The sequence below is a fragment of the Ascaphus truei genome, chromosome 1, assembly GCF_040206685.1.
Source record: "Ascaphus truei isolate aAscTru1 chromosome 1, aAscTru1.hap1, whole genome shotgun sequence".
Classification (NCBI taxonomy): domain Eukaryota; kingdom Metazoa; phylum Chordata; class Amphibia; order Anura; family Ascaphidae; genus Ascaphus; species Ascaphus truei.
In genome coordinates this window covers 119,279,915-119,300,402 of record NC_134483.1, presented here as the reverse complement: position 1 = coordinate 119,300,402, position 20,488 = coordinate 119,279,915, and the positions used below count along the sequence as shown (strand labels likewise).

The window sequence follows — 20,488 nt, the reverse complement described above, 5'->3', positions numbered from 1 at the left end:
AGGCCCACCTTCTGGGTGGACTCTTAAGCTCCTCTCATCAATCTATAATTACACTTCCCCCCCATCTTCACAGCTCCATTCCCCCCCCCTCCTTCACAGCTGCGGTCTCCCCTCCCTGCACATCACTCTCCATCCCCCCTGCACCCCACGTCACTCTCCATCCCCCCCTGCACCCCACATCACTCTCCAGCCCCCCCTGCACCCCACATCACTCTCCAGCCCCCCTGCACCCCACATCAGTCTCTCCCCCCTGCACCCCACATCAGTCTCTCCCCCCTGCACCTCACATCAGTCTCTCCCCCCTGCACCTCACATCACTCTCCCCCCTGCACCTCACATCAGTCTCTCCCCCCTGCACCTCACATAACTCTCCCCCCTGCACCTCACATCACTCTCCCCCTTGCACCTCGCATCACTCTCCCCCCTGCACCTCATATCAGTCTCTCCTCTCCCCCCTGCACCTCACATCAGTCTCTCTCCCCCCCCTGCACCTCACATCAGTCTCTTCCCCCCTTGCACCCCACATCACTCCCCCCTCCCTGTACCTGACATCACAGTCCCCCCCCCTGCATCACCCCCCGGTGCTTGTTCCCCCCCCCCCCCACCGGAGCTCACGCGGGTAAGGTGAGTCGGGAGGCAGTGCGGCTATGTGAGGCGGCGGATGATGCGGGAGCCGGCACCCGGTCCCTGGTGCTCCCTCGGGTGAGGCGGTGAGTCGGGAGGCAGTGCGACGGCGGGTGATGCATGAGCCGCCACTCGTTCCCCTCCCTCATGTCCCCGGTGCTCCCGCGGGAGCCGGCGCCGATATGAGGCGGGTGAGTGTAGGGTGTGAGAGGCGGCGGGTTGAGGTGAGGCGGTATGCTGCTCGTGCTGAAGGGTGGCGGGTTGAGGTTAGGCGCGGCTGCCGGGTGTGGGTGGTGTGACTATCACGCCCTGCTGTGACGTCAGCCCACCCCGCCGGCCAATGAGCTGTGGCCATCCGCCAGCCAATCACAGGGGGCACAAATACACACACAAACATTATTTCAGTCTTATATATATAGATTTACACTGTAACACATATACAACGTGAGTTGTAAGGCAATTGATGAAATTTACGAATAGGATATTTCTTTTGTGTTGCTGATGGAACAACCTGTTTTTCAGTTTTCATATGGTTGCATGCCTTGCACTTCCTGCATTTATAATTCCCAACAATACCTACTCGGGTTTTAATATCCATAGGCACTTTCTTTACAGTTTTGACTTGACTGGGCGCTAGAATTCCCTTCAAATTTTGGGCCTTCCTAAAAACAATATCAGGTTTTGATTTTATTAATGGCCCCAAAATGGGGTCTAGTTTTAATATCCCCCAGTGTTTACACATGGTCTTTTTTAATTGAACCATGCGTGCTATTGAATTGTGTAATGAAGGCTGGCATTGTTTTGCTTAACTCCACTCCTCCTTTTACATCTTTTCATATTATTAGATTTTTTTCTTGTACTGTAACAATGAGGAACGTCTTTCTTTTTTGACTTTCTCAATTGATGAATTGAGTAAAGACTCGTTATTTATAAAATGTTTTACCAGGAAGTAATACATTGAGTTACCTCTCGTTTTCAAGTCTGTCCTGGTCACAGAGTTAAGATGACAAATAATACATGGTACAAGTACAGTTACTTAAGTGATCAGGGTATACATTATATACAAGACATTGCGTGCACAGTTAGAGATAATATATATTATGGGCGTATGTAACAGTTACAGACCAGATTAAAATGTCAGACAGCCTTAGTTTTGAAAGAACTTAAGACTGGTGGTGGTTGTGAGAGTCTCCGGTAGATTGTTCCAGTTTTGGGGTGCATGGTAAGAGAAGGAGGAGCAGCTGGCTTTATAATCTTTTTGGAGGCATCTTTCCCTAAAAAAATGAGTTTGTATATTGAGATTTTCTTCAATGGTACTATTTCTTTTTCATCTCAAAAACTGATTATAAGAGAGATTCTTTATCCATTTAGGATCATGGCAGCTGGTGGGGTACAGATACGAGTTTTTAAATTTGTGTCTTTAAAGTGTGTTTTGGTTTGAATCACACCTTCAGCGATGAATATTTCAAGGTCCAAAAATTGAACAGTTGGGATACTGTTCATACCACTAAATTTTAGATTATAATCATTATTATTTAGGGTCGACACAAAGTTCAGGTACGAGGATTCACTACGGCCCCAGATGATCAAAATATCATCTATGTACCTCCTCCACAGCTTCAGCACACCGACCACAAAAACAGACTCCCAAAAACCGACTCCCACTGCCCCATGTATAAATTGGCAAATGATGGGGCAAAAGTTTTTTGCAAGAAATAAACAGAATCAAACATAAATTAATTGTGAGTTTAAAATAAACTCAATAGATTTTAAAATAAAATCAATTTGTGTATGGGGTAATTGATAATTAACCGTCAAAAAGTGTTGAACAGCCGTCACCCCCTTGGAGTGAGGGATACTAGTGTACAAGGCCTGCACACCCAAAGTTGCCAATCAATATCCCTCACTCCACGGAAACTCTTCAATAGTGCGTACACTGATGTTAGTTGGGGGCTTTATTAACCCCTGTACTTCCGGAGGGGACAGTAACGCTCTACAAAGCAAGGGATATTTGTTCTGTGCAATGTGTTATACCGTACTTGTTTCCATAATAGGGAATGGATTTCCTTGCCCTCCTATGTATGAGAGTGATGATTTGGCTTTTCAGACGGCAGAACTGTGCTAACACAATCCCCCGTTTACCCCTCTCATTTTTCCGTATGACAAGATTATGCAGAGGAAAGAATTCACTTCATATAATTACTAAACCCACACACCTTGCTTTAGAATATTCAAGTACATAGCTGAGGGCATTTCTACGTCAATTACATTTGAAAGTAGAAAATATGCTGAAAATTCTGTCCCATTGCCATACTTGCAACTCTGCCCTTCAGCTAAAAACTGTTTTTTCTTTTTAATTACAAAATGCTAACAGTTATGAATAATGGGAATTATCCTGTAGGCTCCAATACCGCCAATACGGTGGGAAATTATGGAAAGGCCTATTGACGTCAAACATTTAAAAGCTATTTCCAGCACCCAGCCCAACCTTCTTTTTTTTTTTTAAATGTATTTGTATCAGCAGGCTGAGAAGCAAAGGGTCACCCAGAGCTGAAACGTGTTAATTTCTGCTACGGCTAACCTCTGGTTCCTGAGATACTTCCCGGTAATGGTAGCGTTGGGCCTTTCTGGTCCGCAATCCCACAGACCAATAGAAAGCCGCAACGGACGAGGACCTTCCCTGGAAGTTCTGATATGAAGTCGGAGAATGAACCTTCAGGGACCAGGGGGTCCCCGGAGCTGAAAATAGTGTTACAGCTGTAATGACCCACTGGTTTCCATCCTGTTACAACCAACAAAGGGGGGTTAAATCTGACAGGTGGGGTGCAGCTGCTTTATAGACCAGAATATTAAGCCGAGGAGGATAGGCATGATTTTGAAAGCAATAGTTTTATTCCCTTCACTGAATTGGATACGTTTTTAGTAGATGAAGTATTTTCTGGCATCAGACATTGAATTTAGTTTAACACAATATTAATGACAAGCATAATGTTTAACATTTGACTAATTTTGACTACAGAGTTCTATTTCCGACAGTTTGAAGTGCCAAGATTTTTCTATTTTTGTCTTGCTGGGAACTATTTAATCTGGGGTATGCACCAGTGTTTGATAAATGAATGATCCTGAAATGTCATGTTGGGTTTCCACCTTGTGCTTTGTTACACAACTAATTTCCAGCTCCTTTTAGGCACTGTTAGGAAAGATATAAAGCTGTGCAACAAAATTACTGATGCATATACAAACAAGTGACAATAGTATAAATCTCATCTGTGCCTGCAGCTGAGGTCCACTCTCTCACCCAGGGAGAAAATGATTTGTCCAGAAAAAACTGAACCTATAGTGTAATGTGGTTGAGAAACAAGGAATGTCCCACTCCGTTGAGGGAACTCGCAAGATTGCTGTTTTTTGGGCATTGGACTAGAAGTAGAGCAGAAACAGACCACTCAAAATATGGGATGTCTTTTCTTCCTATAAGTGTTACTCGATCTCCCATGTATTAGGACTTATGTGAAGGAAAGTTGCAGAAAGAAAACTTTAATAAAAAATATATGAAAAACAAATGCAGGGAGTGCTCACAAATTTGAAGATAGTATAGCGCGGTTAAGAGTACATCAGACTCTAAGCTGTGGTGGAGGTGCGTCTTTCTCGCTCCTTTCTTGCTCCGGTGTGTTTTCTCTGGCGTGTACACAGTCTACAATCCACTTCTGCATCACATGGTGGAAAATCTCCTCTCGCTTGGATTGATCAGATGGGATACTGGCTAAGCCTGCAGCTGGGCTCTCACACGTTCACCCTATGCATTTTGCTAGAGCTTCATCAGGGGTGCAGATGATCTGCACCTCTGAAGCTATAGCGAAATGCGTTGGATTTTCATTTTATGCTAACCATTATAAAATACATGTTTTTGATGTAAGAATCGGAGCTTGTTTTGACCGACACAAAACTCGCGATAACACAAGACAGTATATCTTGTTAAATCACACAACATCAGAGTTTCCGTAGGATTCACTGTTGGTGCAGGGTGTCACAACATAGTCCACCATAATGCAGAAGACGGGACAATGAAGTCTGCTACTTCTCTGGTTGACAGATGTCCCACACAAATTATTAGATGGATATTATTAGTGTCTTTCAATTCCAATTTACTGCTCTGTGAAATGTGTTGGTGCATAGTGAATATATGGTGATGATCATATTGCTGTATGTGGTTCTTTGCAGGTCTCCCAAGCCGCAGCAGAGCTTCAGCAGTACTGCATGCAGAATGCCTGTAAGGACGCCCTGCTGGTTGGAATGCCTGCTGGAAGTAACCCATTCCGGGAGCCAAGGTCCTGTGTGCTGCTCTGATGTTAACTACTGACTGTGCTGGATCAATGACCAACGTGAGTTTTAAATGCAAAGTTCTAGAACCAGCGCAAGTCTAAATATGTTGATGGCTGGAATATAACCACAGTCTGGGACTTGCCCTTTTATTGGGTATTACTTTAGCTACTGTTTCTGATGTATTTATTGTTAGAACTTCTACAGGGGTGCAGAAAAGCAGAAGTGATAATCATACAAATGGGGTTCTGATGATGCCTCATATCACGTTATAAGGATATCTGGACATAAGCTACCTAAATGTTTGGAATAAATAATGCTTGAGCAGCAGGGAAACATTTGATCATATTGGATAAGATTTGATAGACACACAAAGGGATATATTCACTAATACAGTATGAAAATCACTTGAATGATTTCTGCTTTTGGCTTATATACTTGGGAAATATGCTACCAGGTATATAGCAGAAAATAGCAGCGCTTTGGTTGCATAATGGGAGAATTATTTAAGATCCACTGATGCTGAGCAAAGTTGTGCAGTGGTACTAAAATATTGATTTTTCTTTTGTAAACTCATAACTTGATCAGTGTGCCACGTGCCACATATTGTAACATTTTGATATCTACAGTAATGTCATAGACAAAACAGCTACTTTTGCATTATTTTTTTCCTTCACATTTTTGTCAATTTAACAGCCCAAAAATTAGCAGCATTTACAATCTGTCAAACAGAAATGGGCCACGCTCTTTCAAGGGGGCAGGATACGTGGTCAGTCCAAATATATATTATTTTTTTTAGGGGGGGGAAAGGGGGAGCCTGGCTGACCGGCATGGAAAGTTGGGCATGGCCAGATGTCGAGCCCAACTTCCATGTCTGGCTGCTGGAGCCTTTGTTTGGTGTGAAGCCTGTCACACAAGTCCAGCACTTTTGACACTTTTTACCTTCGGGGATCATTCACTACGCAAAACAAGGTAGTGGAATAAAATGACGTTTATTTGGGTGAAACCCACATACACACAATGAATATTTATTTATAAAATGTTTTACCAGGAAGTAATACATTGAGAGTTACCTCTCGTTTTCAAGTATGTCCTGGACATAGTTAATATGACAAATAATACATGGTTACAAATACAGTTACATAAATGAACAGGGTATACATTATATACAATACATTGCATGCACAGTTAGAGATAATATATATTATAGGCGTATGTAACAGTTACAGACCAGATTAAAATGTGAGACAGCCTTAGTTTTGAAAGAACTTAAACTGGTGGTGGATGTGAGAGTCTCCGGTAGGTTGTTCCAGTTTTGGGGTGCACGGTAAGAGAAGGAGGAGTGGCCGGATACTTTGTTGAGCCTTGGGACCATGAACAGTCTTTTGGAGTCAGATCTCCGATTATAAGTGCTGCATGTGGTAGTGGTGAGGAGATTGCTCAGATAGGTGGGTAGCTTGCCCAGAAAGTATTTCAAGGCAAGATGGGAAAGGTGAACTTTGCGCCTAGACTCGAGTGATGACCAATCTAGTTCTTTGAGCATTTCGCAGTGATGTGTGTTGTAGTTGCATTGGAGAATGAAACGACAAATTGAATTGTAGAGGGTGTCAAGTTTGCCAAGGTGGGTTTAGGGTGCCGAGCCATATACTATGTCTCCATAGTCGATCATTAGCATCTGCTGTGCAATACGCTTTCTGTCCAACAGGCTTAGGGAGGATTTGTTCCTGTAAAGTACACCTAGTTTGGCATAGGTTTTGGATGTCAGGGCATCAATGTGCATTCCGAATGTTAAGTGGGAGTCAAACCATATGCCCAGGTATTTAAAACTAGTAGCAGGAGTTAGGGTGGTGTTAGCGTTGGTTCTGATCTGGAGCTCAGTCACTGGAAGCTTTAAAAATTTAGTCTTGGTCCCAAATACCATTGTTACAGTCTTGTCAGTGTTTAAAAACAATTTGTTTTGGGAAATCCAGTTTTCGAGTCTCAAAAAGTCAGACTGAAGTATGTGTTGAAGGTCAGAGAGGCTATGGCTGTGTGCATATAAGGTTGTGTCATCTGCATACATGTGTATTGAAGCTTCCTTACAAGCTGTGGGAAGATCATTGATGAACACTGAGAAGAGTAGGGGCCCCAGAACAGAGCTTTGCGGGACGCCACAGGTGATATCCAGGGGGTTGGAGTTAGAGCCTGAGATGGACACATGTTGGGATCTACTTGATAGGTAGGACTGAAACCAGTTTAAAGCATGCTTCCCTATTCCAGAGCTCTGGAGTTTGTTAAGCAGGATAGCATGATCAACAGTATCAAAAGCCTTTGCAAAATCTAGGAATATTGCACCAGTGAGTTGACCACGTTCCATTCCACACTGGATCTCATTGCAAACTTTTAGCAATTTGGAATTGGCTAGGGAAATTTGTCTTGGTATAGTAATCGCTTAGTTGCGAGTGGACACATTTTCCCATGACTTTGGATAGGATTGGGAGAAGGGAGATTGGCCTGTAGTTTGAGACAGTGTTTTTGTCCCCACTTTTGTAGATTGGGACAACTCTAGCAGTTTTCCAGGTCTTAGGGATATGGCCTGCAGACAGGATAGAGTTGACTATGGAAGCAATTGGTTTGGCAATTGCTGGGGCACCAAGTCTTAGGAACCTAGATTGTAGTAAGTCAGGTCCACATTGGCTGCTTAGTTTTAATTTGAGGAGCGCTTGTGTAATCTCCTCTTCGGATACTGGGCCAAATTGAAAGTACAGAAAGAATACACACTTACTGGGGGTCTGGGGTTTATAACTAGCCTCAAATAGTTGCAGGGCGCCTGCTTCGGAAGACTTACCTTGACCAGGACCTCGTCCCGGGCTACGTGGTACTCTTTTTGGGAAGAATACCCAACCGCGACCACTACGTTCTATTTTCAGAACGTGGTCCTCGTCTGACTTAATCTCAGCTAGGCAGGCTTTCCTAGCTTCAAAAGTAAAGCTGGTTGCTCTGCTATTCGCAACAGAGCAACTTTGAAAAGCTGGCTCGAAAAGCCGGGTGAGCGGGAAATATGAATCGGCCAATGGGAAACGCGCCTACCTGCAGCTTCTTCTCCCAGCCAACCCATTGCCACCCGCTGGGCAGGCTCTACCAAGTCTGGCAGTCCAAAAGGTGCCCCAGTGGGATGCCCTTGTTCTCCGGACCTAGTACTCCGCCCTTCCCCCGTTCACCAAACTGTTTTCTCACCTCCTAACATGCCTTCTTCCCTTTGATCTACGATGTCTATGCAGACATCCCGGCACCTATGTAGATGCCTGGGCTGACTGTATAGACATCAATACATACTGTATAAAACATAACACACTGTTTTATTAAACAGATATCTCTTGGGGAACCCAAGTGTGGGAGAAATGGGTCTGGAATACTTGGGCTCGAAAACCAGGACCCTGGGGGACATTGTGTAGCCCCAGTGTAATTCACTTCATGTACCAGCAAATCATGGCTGCACGTCGGGAAGAATTACGGGACTACCGGTAACTTTGTCCCCTAAACTCCTACACAAAATGTAAACACTGGGGAAGGGGGACAGGTGAACCACACAACAGATCAGGTTTTTCATATACATTAGTGTCCCTAGCTTATGGTGCTACTTAGCTGCCAGGGACCCACGGTTTTCAGGGGTAACCAGTCGGGCTTTACCTTTTATTATGAAGACTGACTACCCCATATTGTCACAGGGCCCTCATGCAAGACCCCCCACCAGCCTGGGTGCCCGTGTCCCGGTCGGTGCCAGAAGTTAAGCCTTTCCCTAGCAATCTAGCCCAACTTCTGCACCCCTCCCACCCCCCTGCATACAGTGATGGCTTATATTCCTTTTGTCCTATTTGACATCCAGAAATATTCAGTTTAGGGTGGATAAGGTTACCAAGTGGTTCCATTGAGAGTGCAAAAAGCAAGGGAGATAAGGGACAACTCTGTCTAGTCCTGTTGGCTATATGAAAATAACCAGGTGTCATACTGTTAACCTTGATAGCCACAGAAGGGCGGGTGTATAGGGCTTTTATTCCCTATAAAAGTCTAGGACCTACTCCAAATTTAAGCAGTGTTGCAAACATATAATCCCAGTTAGGCCTTTTTCTGCATCTACTACTAACAGAGTCATTGGGATATTTTTCACTTGTGTAAACTGTATGATATCTATCAACCTTCACATGATATCCCCCGCTTGTCGATTTTAATAATGAACCCTAATTGGTCTGGAGGAATGATTGTATGTAGGATGGGTTGGGTCTGATAGCGAGGACTTTGGTATATATCTTAACATCTGTGTTCAGCAAAGAGTTTGGCCTCTAGCTGCCACAGACCAAACTATCTAGGACTTTGGCAGCTTTGTGTCATTGAATTCTGCCTGTGCTCATGTATGGATATGAAACTTGGACCCTAATTGTCGATAATTTAGAAGCTTCAAACAACGCAAAAAAGTATGGAGAGATGTATGCTGGGTATTACCCGAAGCGACAGGTAAAATAATGAATGGGGTTGAAACCAAATAAGTCTCTGACATCACAAGGGTGGAGAAATTAAAATGGCAGTGCGCCATAATATCGCAAGAAGAAATAACCATAATTGGACAAAGATGGTACTGGACTGGATTCCAAGAGAGATTAAAACACCACGACAATGACCAAAAGTAAGATGGGAGGATGTAATCAGAACATTTATTGGGGCAACTTGGAGAAGAGAGGCTTGCACCCGCAATACCTGGAAGATCACGAGCTATATAGATGTGACCCTCCTAGTGGGATTACTATTGTCCACTGAAGGGGTTAATAGGGCATTAACAGGTTAATGTATAGGAATAGCCCCAGCTAAATGTAACTAATTCCATGTAGCTTATTTAAATAACATATTTCAGGTAACCAATATATGTTGCCAGAATAGTCCCTGTCGGGTGACCAGCCCCATCCTTAGTTCCAGAACTTGCTGGAACTAGCACCTGCTAAAGGTAGATCCTATTGGTTAAGGATGTCTGCATCTTGCCCAGTTGTAGGGGCAGGATAGTGACATCACTCAGGGGTATAAAAGGAACTGTAGAAGCTTCCAGACCCCAGGATCCTGGAGGACACAAAAGGAGAAGAGTCTCACTGTGTTTATTTTATGGTGTTATTAGTATGTCCTTAATGTGTAACTTTGAATGAACAATGTCCATTCACCTTTTGTTTTTTTTGCAGTTAGAGAAGTGTCCCCCCAGCTACAAAGGGCCTGTAATATATTATGAAGATGCCATAGCTGCTATCTATCCTTCAAGAATGACGTGCGTGACAGTTCAAGACAAGGGATCCTTAAACTAGGGTTCCTGGGAACTGTCACAGCTAGAGTTGCTCTAATGCCAACGCTTGGCATATGCACACGAGGTTGTTACAGTGAAGACTTCTACAGTAGGTCAGTGTATGGATGATAGGTGCTGGATAGAAGTGCACCCCTATACAGAGTCTTGGAAAGTACCTGGTAGTGACTCCAGATCATTGAAGCTATAGAAGCGCAGTTCCCCTTAACCGTGGGCAAGGGAAGGTGATTTGTACCTCCCTTGGAAGCCATTTGTACCTCCCTGGGAAGCTACCTGGCACCGTGACGCTGGTGAATTTAAACGTGGATACCGGCACCCCATAACTGTAATATTAAAATAAAACCCTGCGATCGTCTGTTAGAGGCGCGCAGGTAGAGTGACTGATTCAGTCTATATCTGACTGCACGTCTCTTACAGACAGGTAGAACCCGGTAGGATTCACACAGCAGGGACCCCCATTAGTCTGCTGTGGACCATCTCGCGGAGTGTTTGGGGAATTGGCCGTGATTTGGGATCGTGACTTGGTCGAATACCGGTGGCTGCAGCTGTACCTCACTTACTGTAGTTTGGACTCTCCTTTTAGTATCAGCCGGGCAAGGAGGGGTTACAGATACATATCTCCCAGTCTTCTAGCTGCAAAATCAGGGCAAAAAACACAATCCTATTTATCCAAGCAAAATGTCACAATGTTTTCTATTGAACCGTATTCTTTTAAATATCTGGTGCAGTTTGTTTTGTCGGTAGTCAGATTTCATGGGAAAGAAAAAAAGCTATGTAAGACAACACCATGAGGTCAGAGATATATTTTTAAACAGGTATTATTATTATACACTTGGCAGAAGAGAAAATCATGTTTGTTATACTAAAGTGACATGCTACATGATTATGTAATCGCATAATACTGGGTATGTCACTGCACAATATTGACCAGATTGATTCCTGTCTTTTATTCTTGTAGCAATGTTGATATCAAATTCTGTTCATGTAAATGTTGGATATGTTTTGTCTAACCAACCTCAGTTGTTTTGACTTCACAGACGACCTTATTTGGAGATGATGAAGTGGTTAAGATGTTGGTCTAGTACACACAAGCATGTGAGTTCAGCCACTCATCTTGACTCTGGCCCCTATTCAATAAGCGGTGAAGCAGCTTCCCAGTGCTGGAGAAAATCAATGAGTTCAAATGAATGGGACTAAAATTTACTCCATCACTGGGAAGCTGCTTCACAGCATATAAAATAAGGCTCAGAGTGTGATCGTTGACAAATCACTTTATATTATTATGTCTAAGCTCGTTCAACCATTGCTCCTCTCTCTGCTTTCATCTTTCAGAGCGGCCTTGTTTGTATGCTAGGATTCTATACTAGAGGTGCTTGAATGCTATTGGAAAATGCAATTCACCTAATTCTTTCCCCTCGCCTTTAGTAAGGGCGTCCCAGTACATTTCTGGAAGCCACTCCTAAACTTTCTTGAACTTTTTGAAGTGAAACTTCTTTGCTGGTACCTGGCACAAATCTCCTTCTTGGAGACGAAAGTATGTAACGGAAGTGATGTTGCTGCTAGCGCATGCGCAATAGTGCTCGGCACCGTCTGTGTCTGTTGCCATCCACGCATGCGCTGTACTGTCCGTTGGCATCTGCGCATGTGCATTGTGTCCGTCGACATCCACACATGCGCAGTATTGTCCGTTGGCATCCGCACATGTGCAGTAGTGTCCGTTGCCGTCTGTGCATGCCCGGCGCAGACCGCACATGCACAGAGGGGACACAGCTACCCCCCCTCCCCACCCCCCTTTTGTGTGTGTACACATAAATAAACAAAAGGTACAGTGTTATTACAGGAATTCCCAGTGGGTACAAATATAGAAGTGCAAATAGCAAAACATTTAAAAATCTACCATTTATAATAAATAATGGTGAAAAAGAATGAATATAATATAGCCACTGTAATGATTATAAAAAAAAAAAGAAAGAAGGGTGTGTGCCGAGCACGCGCGTCCTAAGTCAACTTCCTTTGCGTTTTGTCACTGAAATTGTACTTTGATTGAATGAAACACTTTTGAGTAATGGCATTTAGATACTTTACAATCCAAAATATATGTATCTTACTTTAGTTATCATCAATTGTATCATGTATTCCAACTGATACTGCGAATATTTCTGCTGAAAAAGAAAAAAATAAATAAAAATAAAAGATTTAATAGTATAAAGTCTTTCATTCAATCAAAATCATAACAATCAAAATACAATTGCAGTGACAGAACGCAAAGAAGTTTCTCTTAGAACACATGTGCTCGGCACACACTGGAATGGAATGGGACCTTTCTGCGTGGCCATCTTGCCACAGCCGATCAGCCGCAGGGGACAGGAAGCCGCCGGCCATTTCACCACGAAGGTATGTGGTTAGAGGGTTTAGTGTTAGTATTTGGGGTTAACTTTAAGGGTTTTAGGGTAAGTGGTCTGATTGGGGGTTAGGGTAGGGGGTTAAGTGTTTTAGGGTAATGGGTTAATGGTTAGGTGTGAGGGGTAATGGGCGAAGTGTTTTTAGCGGTTAAGGCTAGGGACTTACCTTCGCGTGAAACGGCCGGCGGCTACCTGTACCCTGTGGCTGTGAGATGACGCTGAAATGTCCTAGACCGCTCTGAAACTCTGCGTGGGATAGAACATGGCAGACAGAATCAAATGAAGCTTTCATTCCAGACTGATGTCACTGTCCTCACGTAGGATCGTGAATTCTGGGAGAATAGCATCCATAGGATCTCGCTGATGTTTTGGCAATCCGTACAAATTTAAATTGATAAGTGAGGAGATTTTAAGATGCTTTTTGGAAAAAGGGCAGCGTATTACTTTTAGCTGGGAACTCCTGTTATCTGTTAAGATCTAAGTTGATTTTGGGTAGGATTGCATCTTTAAAATGTGTTAGAATTCAAAGCTTGCAAACTGTAAATAATAGACATTATTAGCATTGCCCACAACGCTTCTGGGACCACACAAGAGAAGGTGTGTGGTCCTGGCAGTTACCCTACCATATAATTTGTATGTTTTACCATCATATATCAAGGTGTGTATGTGTACACACATACACCTTTTCAATATAGCATTTAGTTTCACTCCTCCAGATGCATTTGCTTGTTACTAAACCTAGACATATACTCTTACTGTCTCTGTAAGACTCCCAGTCCTGATACACCACTACAAATTTCAGCTCTTTTGTTCAGGGATTCCTGTCCCCCAGTTTTTGCCTAAGGCTGAGTCCCCGCTGGCGCTGAGCTCGCTGAGCTTGGCGCGGTTACATGCATATATATATGCATGTTCCCGCTCACGCAATGCGCGCGTGCGCAAATGCACGGGCACACACGCTTGGCGCTTTAGTAAACACATTTTTTAAACTTTCCAGCTCGCTCAATAGCCCGCAATGCTCCTCCCTCCTCCCCCCCGCGCCCGCAAGTTGCAGGACACCCGGCGCTCATGCTCTAAGCATGAGCGCGCTCAGCGCCAGTGGGGACTCAGCCTTACACTCAATTCACTCATCTATTTTGTAGATACAGAGCTCAGCTCTGATGAAGGTCCATGTTGGACCGAAACATCAGTCTGTCTTCATCTGATCTAATAAAATGAATATATGGTTTTTATTCATGTGCTCAGCTTCTGCTGCTTTTGCATCTATTGCATTTGGTGTTTTGGGGCATTAACCATTTAGCTGAAGGCACTAAACTTTTGGAAGTAAGTATTTTTGTATTTGAGCTTTTTTTTTTTTTGTGTTTTCAGTCATAACTTTGTATTTCTCATCTATTTTGTACCATATTTCATCTATACCATGTCTTGGTCCCTATTGTGCTGAAAATTGTGAGCACTTTCACTTTCTTGACAACGTGAAATTTAAGAGAAATTTGTGAAAAACATGCTTTAAAGCACATTTTAAAACGTTTGCACATCTTTTCTCCTTAACCCTTTGCTACGAGAAGGGCCTGAAATGCATTGAAAAACTGTGTGGCAAGCAAGTCGTTGATCCAATCTGTGCTAGATGGGATAATTTGCTTTGAGGTTTTACAATGCACTGCACCCCTCTGTGTATCTGAAGAGTTTTAATGTCAGCCCACCGTATTCTATACAAAATACAGTATATGGACAGGTAAGTGTACAAAAGGCAACACAAACTATGAATAATAAGGGCAGACCGTATGAAAAAGTGTGTCCAAATAATCACATATTACATTGGCTAGGATGGATACTCCTAAACCTATAGAGGTTATTCATGCAATCGATTCGTGCAATAGTCATCCAATGGGTGCTATCGCTCAGTAATGAATAATCCGCTGCGGCAAGCCGTGTGGCACAAAGCAGTGCGTTGCTGGACTATCTGGCAGTGAAGGGGTTTGCTGCAGTCGTTGCGCTGCAGAACGTGCTTGACATTGCAGCTGCAAACATTAAACATGCTCAATTCCTCCCTTGTTTTGCAGCCAAAGAAAGTCTAGTGCACTCTTCAGACAGTCTGTCTTAGACAGACTCATAAAGAAACATGTCTGAAGCACTTATTCCCCATATCTGTTATTTATGATTGTCACGTGTATTACTACTGTGAAGTGCTATGTACACTAATGGCGCTATATAAATAAAGACATACATACATACCTAGCAGCCAAGTGTAACATTTAAAAAAATCTTCCCCACCCCACTTTAAAAAGCGCTTTTAAATGCATTAAAATAAACATTCTTTTTAGTCTAAACTTTGCTGGAAACATTTTTCCAGCTTCCCAACATTCCTTGGTGTAATCCCAGAATGCAGTGTGGCAAATGTAGCCACCCATATCCTGCTTCAACAGGGTTTTTTTAAACTGCTTTCTCAGGCCTGATTTGCAGGGCATCTTGGGCCAAATCTCTTTATCCCCCTAATTAATAGCTTACTTTGCACTGCATTGTAAACCCTCTTGTTACTAAAGAAATGTTGAAGTCTTCAAACTACATGCGAGATCCCTTTTTGCATTATACTGTAGTAGTAAACTGTCCCATCAAAACGTCCAATTTGTTTCACGCTGCTAATTTCTATGGCCTTATTACATTGCTAAATATTTTGTAAGTGATGCCTTTTGCTTTCCTTCTTTTTAGGTAACAATGCCACCCAGAGGATTTCTCCCCATGCTTGGAATGAAGAGAGTCGGCCTTCCCTGTGCCAGTCCTAATGATGTGGCCAGAAAAAGTTTTCCACATATTTATTAGTTGTTTTCCATAATACTTCACCAGATATGTTTGCCAACGTTTTTTAAAATAATTTTCTACTATAAAACTTTTGGTAAATGTTACATTGAATAATTCTGGCAGTTATTGCAAAATGTGATGTAGCTGTCACAATGTTATTCTTTGTATTTGACACTTGGTGCTATTATTACATGCCACATACAATATGTTGTTTTCACCCCTTTTTTTTAAATTATTATTAAGTATTTTGTACAGGGCTTTACATCCTTTTGTTTGGGCACTAATAATTAATACTTGCACCTATTACTTTACACAATAATATAAGATATTAATATAAGTCATTACCGGTTCAAATAGAATTAGAGATTTGGTTTATTCTAGACTGTGTGGTTTTTTTTTGTATCTTGTTTAAATTTGACCGGTATATCAAGTTCACAACATGTAATGTTACTTTCTTAGATGTGTGCAAACTCTTCCCTCTCCATAAAGTGTCCATCCCAAAAAAATTGCTATATTTCGTTACCCATTAGGGGGGTGTAAAGTATGCTTTACAAACGGATGTAGGTTTAGGTTGGCATTTACTGATATGGTGTTCCCTATCATAATGTGTCATTTTTAAAATGTATAAAATGAATTCCCCGAACTATGATACTTTTAGCCAAATTGCCGATTAGGCGGCACTCTTTAATCCCATCGGGGCCTCATCACTCCTGTTTCTGGTATTGTCCTGTGATCACAAAACACCATGCGCTAGTTCCATCCTACATCTCCCTGAATACATAATGATCGCATCAAACCACACACCTGTAGTTTCTTTTTTAAAAATTCTTATAAAGAGGACCTGTTCTATTTATTGCATTCCCATTCACATGTATTGAGTGCTATGGCTTGCAATGCCTTGGTTCTTTAAACACAGCTGCTTATAGTAGAAATGTGTCCAATTAGCTGCAACCACTTATAAGACCGCATGGAACTAATAGAAGTGACATGGTAACTGGTTAAATCTTGGTTATTGACTACGTAAAAATATATATAGATGCCTCAGTTTTTAAAATCACTTTTGTAAGATAAGTTTAATAATTAAAACTAATATACAGCAGAGACTTCTCTCCCCCCCCATGATATTGTAATTACATTTACTGTATATATAATACATGCTAATTAAGAAGAGGGAATGAGTGCATTTATATAGAAAGACAGAATATACTGTAAGGGAAACAAAACAATTCCCAAGTCTGTTTGCTTGTACTGAGTGATACTATTCAATATGTTGATTCATTCATTGTACTGTATATTACCACCTACAAAAGAACTGGCTAGTACAACACAACTCTTTCAAGTGCCTGATATATTCAGGTACTGTATGAATGTATTAAAGCAGCAAAACGTGAAAAATCCTATATGTTTTTTTTAATAAATGAGTTCTGTAGTATTAGATAATACTGTCTGCATTTTTTTTAAACTCCTATTGCCATTTTTAATGATTTCTGTTAATGTACTGATCATCCCTTTGGTTGCTAAAAAAAAACATTTAGAAAGTCATATCTACTTCCTCTTTTTAAACTGCCTGTGACACAAACCTTTTTGAGCTATGTCCTTTGGCAACAAAGTATCACAGATAGATCTGTTGCTGTGTTCCAAACAGCAGACTGTCTATTAGTCTGAAAGCTGTAACAATAATGTGTTACACTTAGTAATATAATGTTACATATCAGCAGAAAGTTAGAAGGCGGCCATTTCGTTAGGCACACAATCAGGATTTTTACAGATTTATAACGAGCACCAAACGATTGCCAGCTTAGGTAACAATGTAGAATTATACATTCATATGCTTTACATTTAAAAATAAGAAAAGAAAAAAAAGGGGGTGAAGCTTACCTTAAATGTAGGATGGACCTGCTTTAAGAATAATAGGTTCACTCTCGCAGTCCCCATCTTGCAGCTTTGCTTAGTGTTCCCACATTACTAATTTAGGCTTAGATATATAAAACCACTGTAAAAAATATTACCAAAACCAGACATTTATCCATTTTGTTGCTGTAGTATAACATATATCTTGTACCAAGGCAAAACAAAAGGAAGCCTGACCATTCACTGTACCAAACATATCAAAAGTCTTGTCTGAAGGACATGTTTCCAGGACAAGAGCAAATGGCTCTTACGGAAACCGTGGACAGTATATGAAAGAGAACTCTTGAAATCCAAGCATTTGTATGACATAAGGCCTAGGTTTGCCCATGTTTTGATCTATACCTTTATCTTCGTGCTGTATGTTCCTGAAGCTTCCCATTAAAGTAGAAATGTGCTTTTGTAGTTCTACACTGTGGTTTCTGGGTAAGTTAGATAGATGAACTCACGCAGGGCTACTTACAGATGCAGCAGCCATTATTTTAACAAATCACGGCGCAGTTTGTGTGCGCTGCTGTACTCCACGTAGCATGAACGCAGCCAATCGCCCCAGGCACACGTGTTTATCGCAGTTGCTTTGTTTACATTTCATGGATGTGTGCAATTAAATGCAGTGAAATGAATGAATTGTAATGTGTACAGTACTGTGCTACTGTGTCAATTTCAGGTGTTTAAAAGCCAGAACACTAAAATGCAATTTTATGCAGTCGCCTGCACCTGCGTCTTAAGGCGCTATGGTTGAAAGAAATCCTGCGCCATGACATGGGTATTCCGAGGTATACACCGCGTGATTTGTTAAAATAATGGCCGCTGCATCTGTAAGCGAGCAAAGTTCAAGTAGAACATTGTAATAACTGTGCTCCTATTTACAAGAACTTCTTATTTATTTCAAAAACTGCTGATAGCTCTGCCTCTTTTTATAATTCAGCATTGGCCTAATTTAAGGAAACCTCCTCATTTGATGCTTCAACAGCATTTATCTTTGCCTGTCATTAACTGCGTTCATAGAAGAAATCCCGTACAGTCCCCATGTAAATATCTAACAGTTATTTCTGGGTTACCAAAGCATTTTATGCCCCATTCACTTGATTGAGACGAATGCTTCACTAATGAGATAACTGCTTCATAGCATATTGCATAGGGGCCAAAGAAACATATAAAGAAAATGATGGTAGATAAGCGCCATTTGATTTACTTTAGCCCAGTGTTTCCCAACTCCAGTCCTTAGGGAACCCCAACAGGTCAGGTATTAAGGATATCCCTGCTCCAGAACAGGTGGCTCAGTCAAAATGACTGAGCCGCTGATTGACCCACCTGTGCTGGAGCAGGGATAGTCGTAAGACCTGACCTGTTGGGGTTCCCTGAGGACTGGAGTTGGGAAACACTGCTTTAGCCCATAAAATTTCCTGTACTTACATCAAGAACATGTCATCTGTATTTTTTCCTAGTTATTATCCTTAAAACGTTTATATTTGTCTATGCACCTGTACCAACTAACCCTGAATGTTGTTGTAATGCATCTAAAACCTTCTCCATAATGGGTCTCCTCTGCCCAGTTCTTTCACCATCCACATCCAGAATACGTTACATTCTCTTGTGTGGCCATTTCTAGGTTTACCAAATGGTTTTATCCGCCATCACAATTGTAAGGTTTCTATATGAGGAACTATGGAAGCAGACACAAACTATGTGTGGTCAAAAGTGTCAATGATAGGTTGTTACTGTATATGCTCTTCTAACTGGGCAAATAACATAGACCGTTATGACAAACAGAGCATAAAGGGCTAAGCATTTATAATCCATTGCTTTCTTTTATTGTGAAAAAAATAAAAACGGATGTACAGAAGATGTTTTTGTTGGTATGCTTTGGATGTGAGGGGGTGTTTAAGTTATTTGCCTGGTTTAAAAGGAAGCAGAGATCACAACAACCAATACCAGAGTTTGGAAAGCTTGTAACAAAACTAACAATGCCAATGTTATTAACAGTGTTGATCCCAGAAGGATCAGAAAAGGTTCCCTCTATTAGTAGCACTCTATGTTGGAGTTCAATAGGCGGACTACAGTGGTCCAACAGATAATTACTGTAATTAGGTCTATTGACCTATAGGGACCGGGAAGATCAGGAAAAAATAATAAAGTTTTATTCAAATATTGGTTAAAATACACATATATAACATTCATACATTAAAATAACCCCATGGTGAAGTGGCTAAACATGCAGTCTATAAAGGTAAGTATTCTTTTCCATTCATAGGTTCAGACTGCTGTCTAAGCGTCTATTTTAAATTGATCTATTTAAAATTGATTTATGATCCTTCTGGGATCAAAACTGTTAATATAGTTCCTTTCTCCCCCCTGAGCACCTGTTTCAATTCATTTTCATTATATTATGTACATATGGGATGAGCAGTCTTATCTCCTTTAAATGCCAATGTTAATCATTTTCAGGTGTGTTGAAAACAAATGAAGTGTGGACTGAGGGTGAAATTGTGTTTTATTTTTTATAGCTTTATGCAGCTATGGGGTCTATTCTATAAGGTGCGATAAGTGCAGATGACGTGCTATTGCATGAAAAGTCCCATTGTGATCAAAATGATAATTTTTAAGTGAGAATATATAGTTTGACTATAGTTTGACTGGGGACTGGATCTACTGCAAACTCTTCTACACAAGGCAAGATGAGCTACTCTGACCACACTATGATCCCATGCTTGTTATCCTGCACACTTAACACCCCCTTTACACCTTATTTTACTGCAGCCTCTCCCAACACTGACTGCACACAACTGCCCTCCCCCCCTCAACCCTCACCCCACTCAACCCTCTGCAAACCCTGAATAGGCCCTAGCATTGCAAAGAGCAAAACAATTTGACAAGGAAAAGGCACACCTCTGCTGTTTAGTCTATACACACTCACTTGGCTCACAACAGCTTCATACAGCATTACCTACCTCTGTGATAATGAACTTGCTATGTACCTCAACTTTGTTCTTTCTCGTGGTCTCATGGAAATGTTACTCTCTCTATCCACTACAAACTCATACCTCCTGGCCCACACCCAACATCACCATACACCCTGGATTACTCAAAAGCCTTGCACTATCTACTGCAGGCCTGCACAACTCCA

General features: G+C 41.8%; 1 protein-coding gene across 1 annotated transcript in view; it reads left to right on the top strand.

Moving 5' to 3' along the window:
• The window catches only part of GNG10 (G protein subunit gamma 10), a 30,830-nt gene extending 11,241 nt beyond the window's left edge, over positions 1-19,589 (top strand). The window contains exons 2-3 of the mRNA XM_075594108.1: positions 4,843-5,003; positions 15,364-19,589. Coding sequence (XP_075450223.1) covers positions 4,843-4,968 — 126 coding nt within the window. The 3' untranslated portion in view covers positions 4,969-5,003; positions 15,364-19,589. The remainder of the gene's footprint in view (positions 1-4,842; positions 5,004-15,363) is intronic.
• The last annotated feature ends 899 nt before the right edge of the window (positions 19,590-20,488 follow it).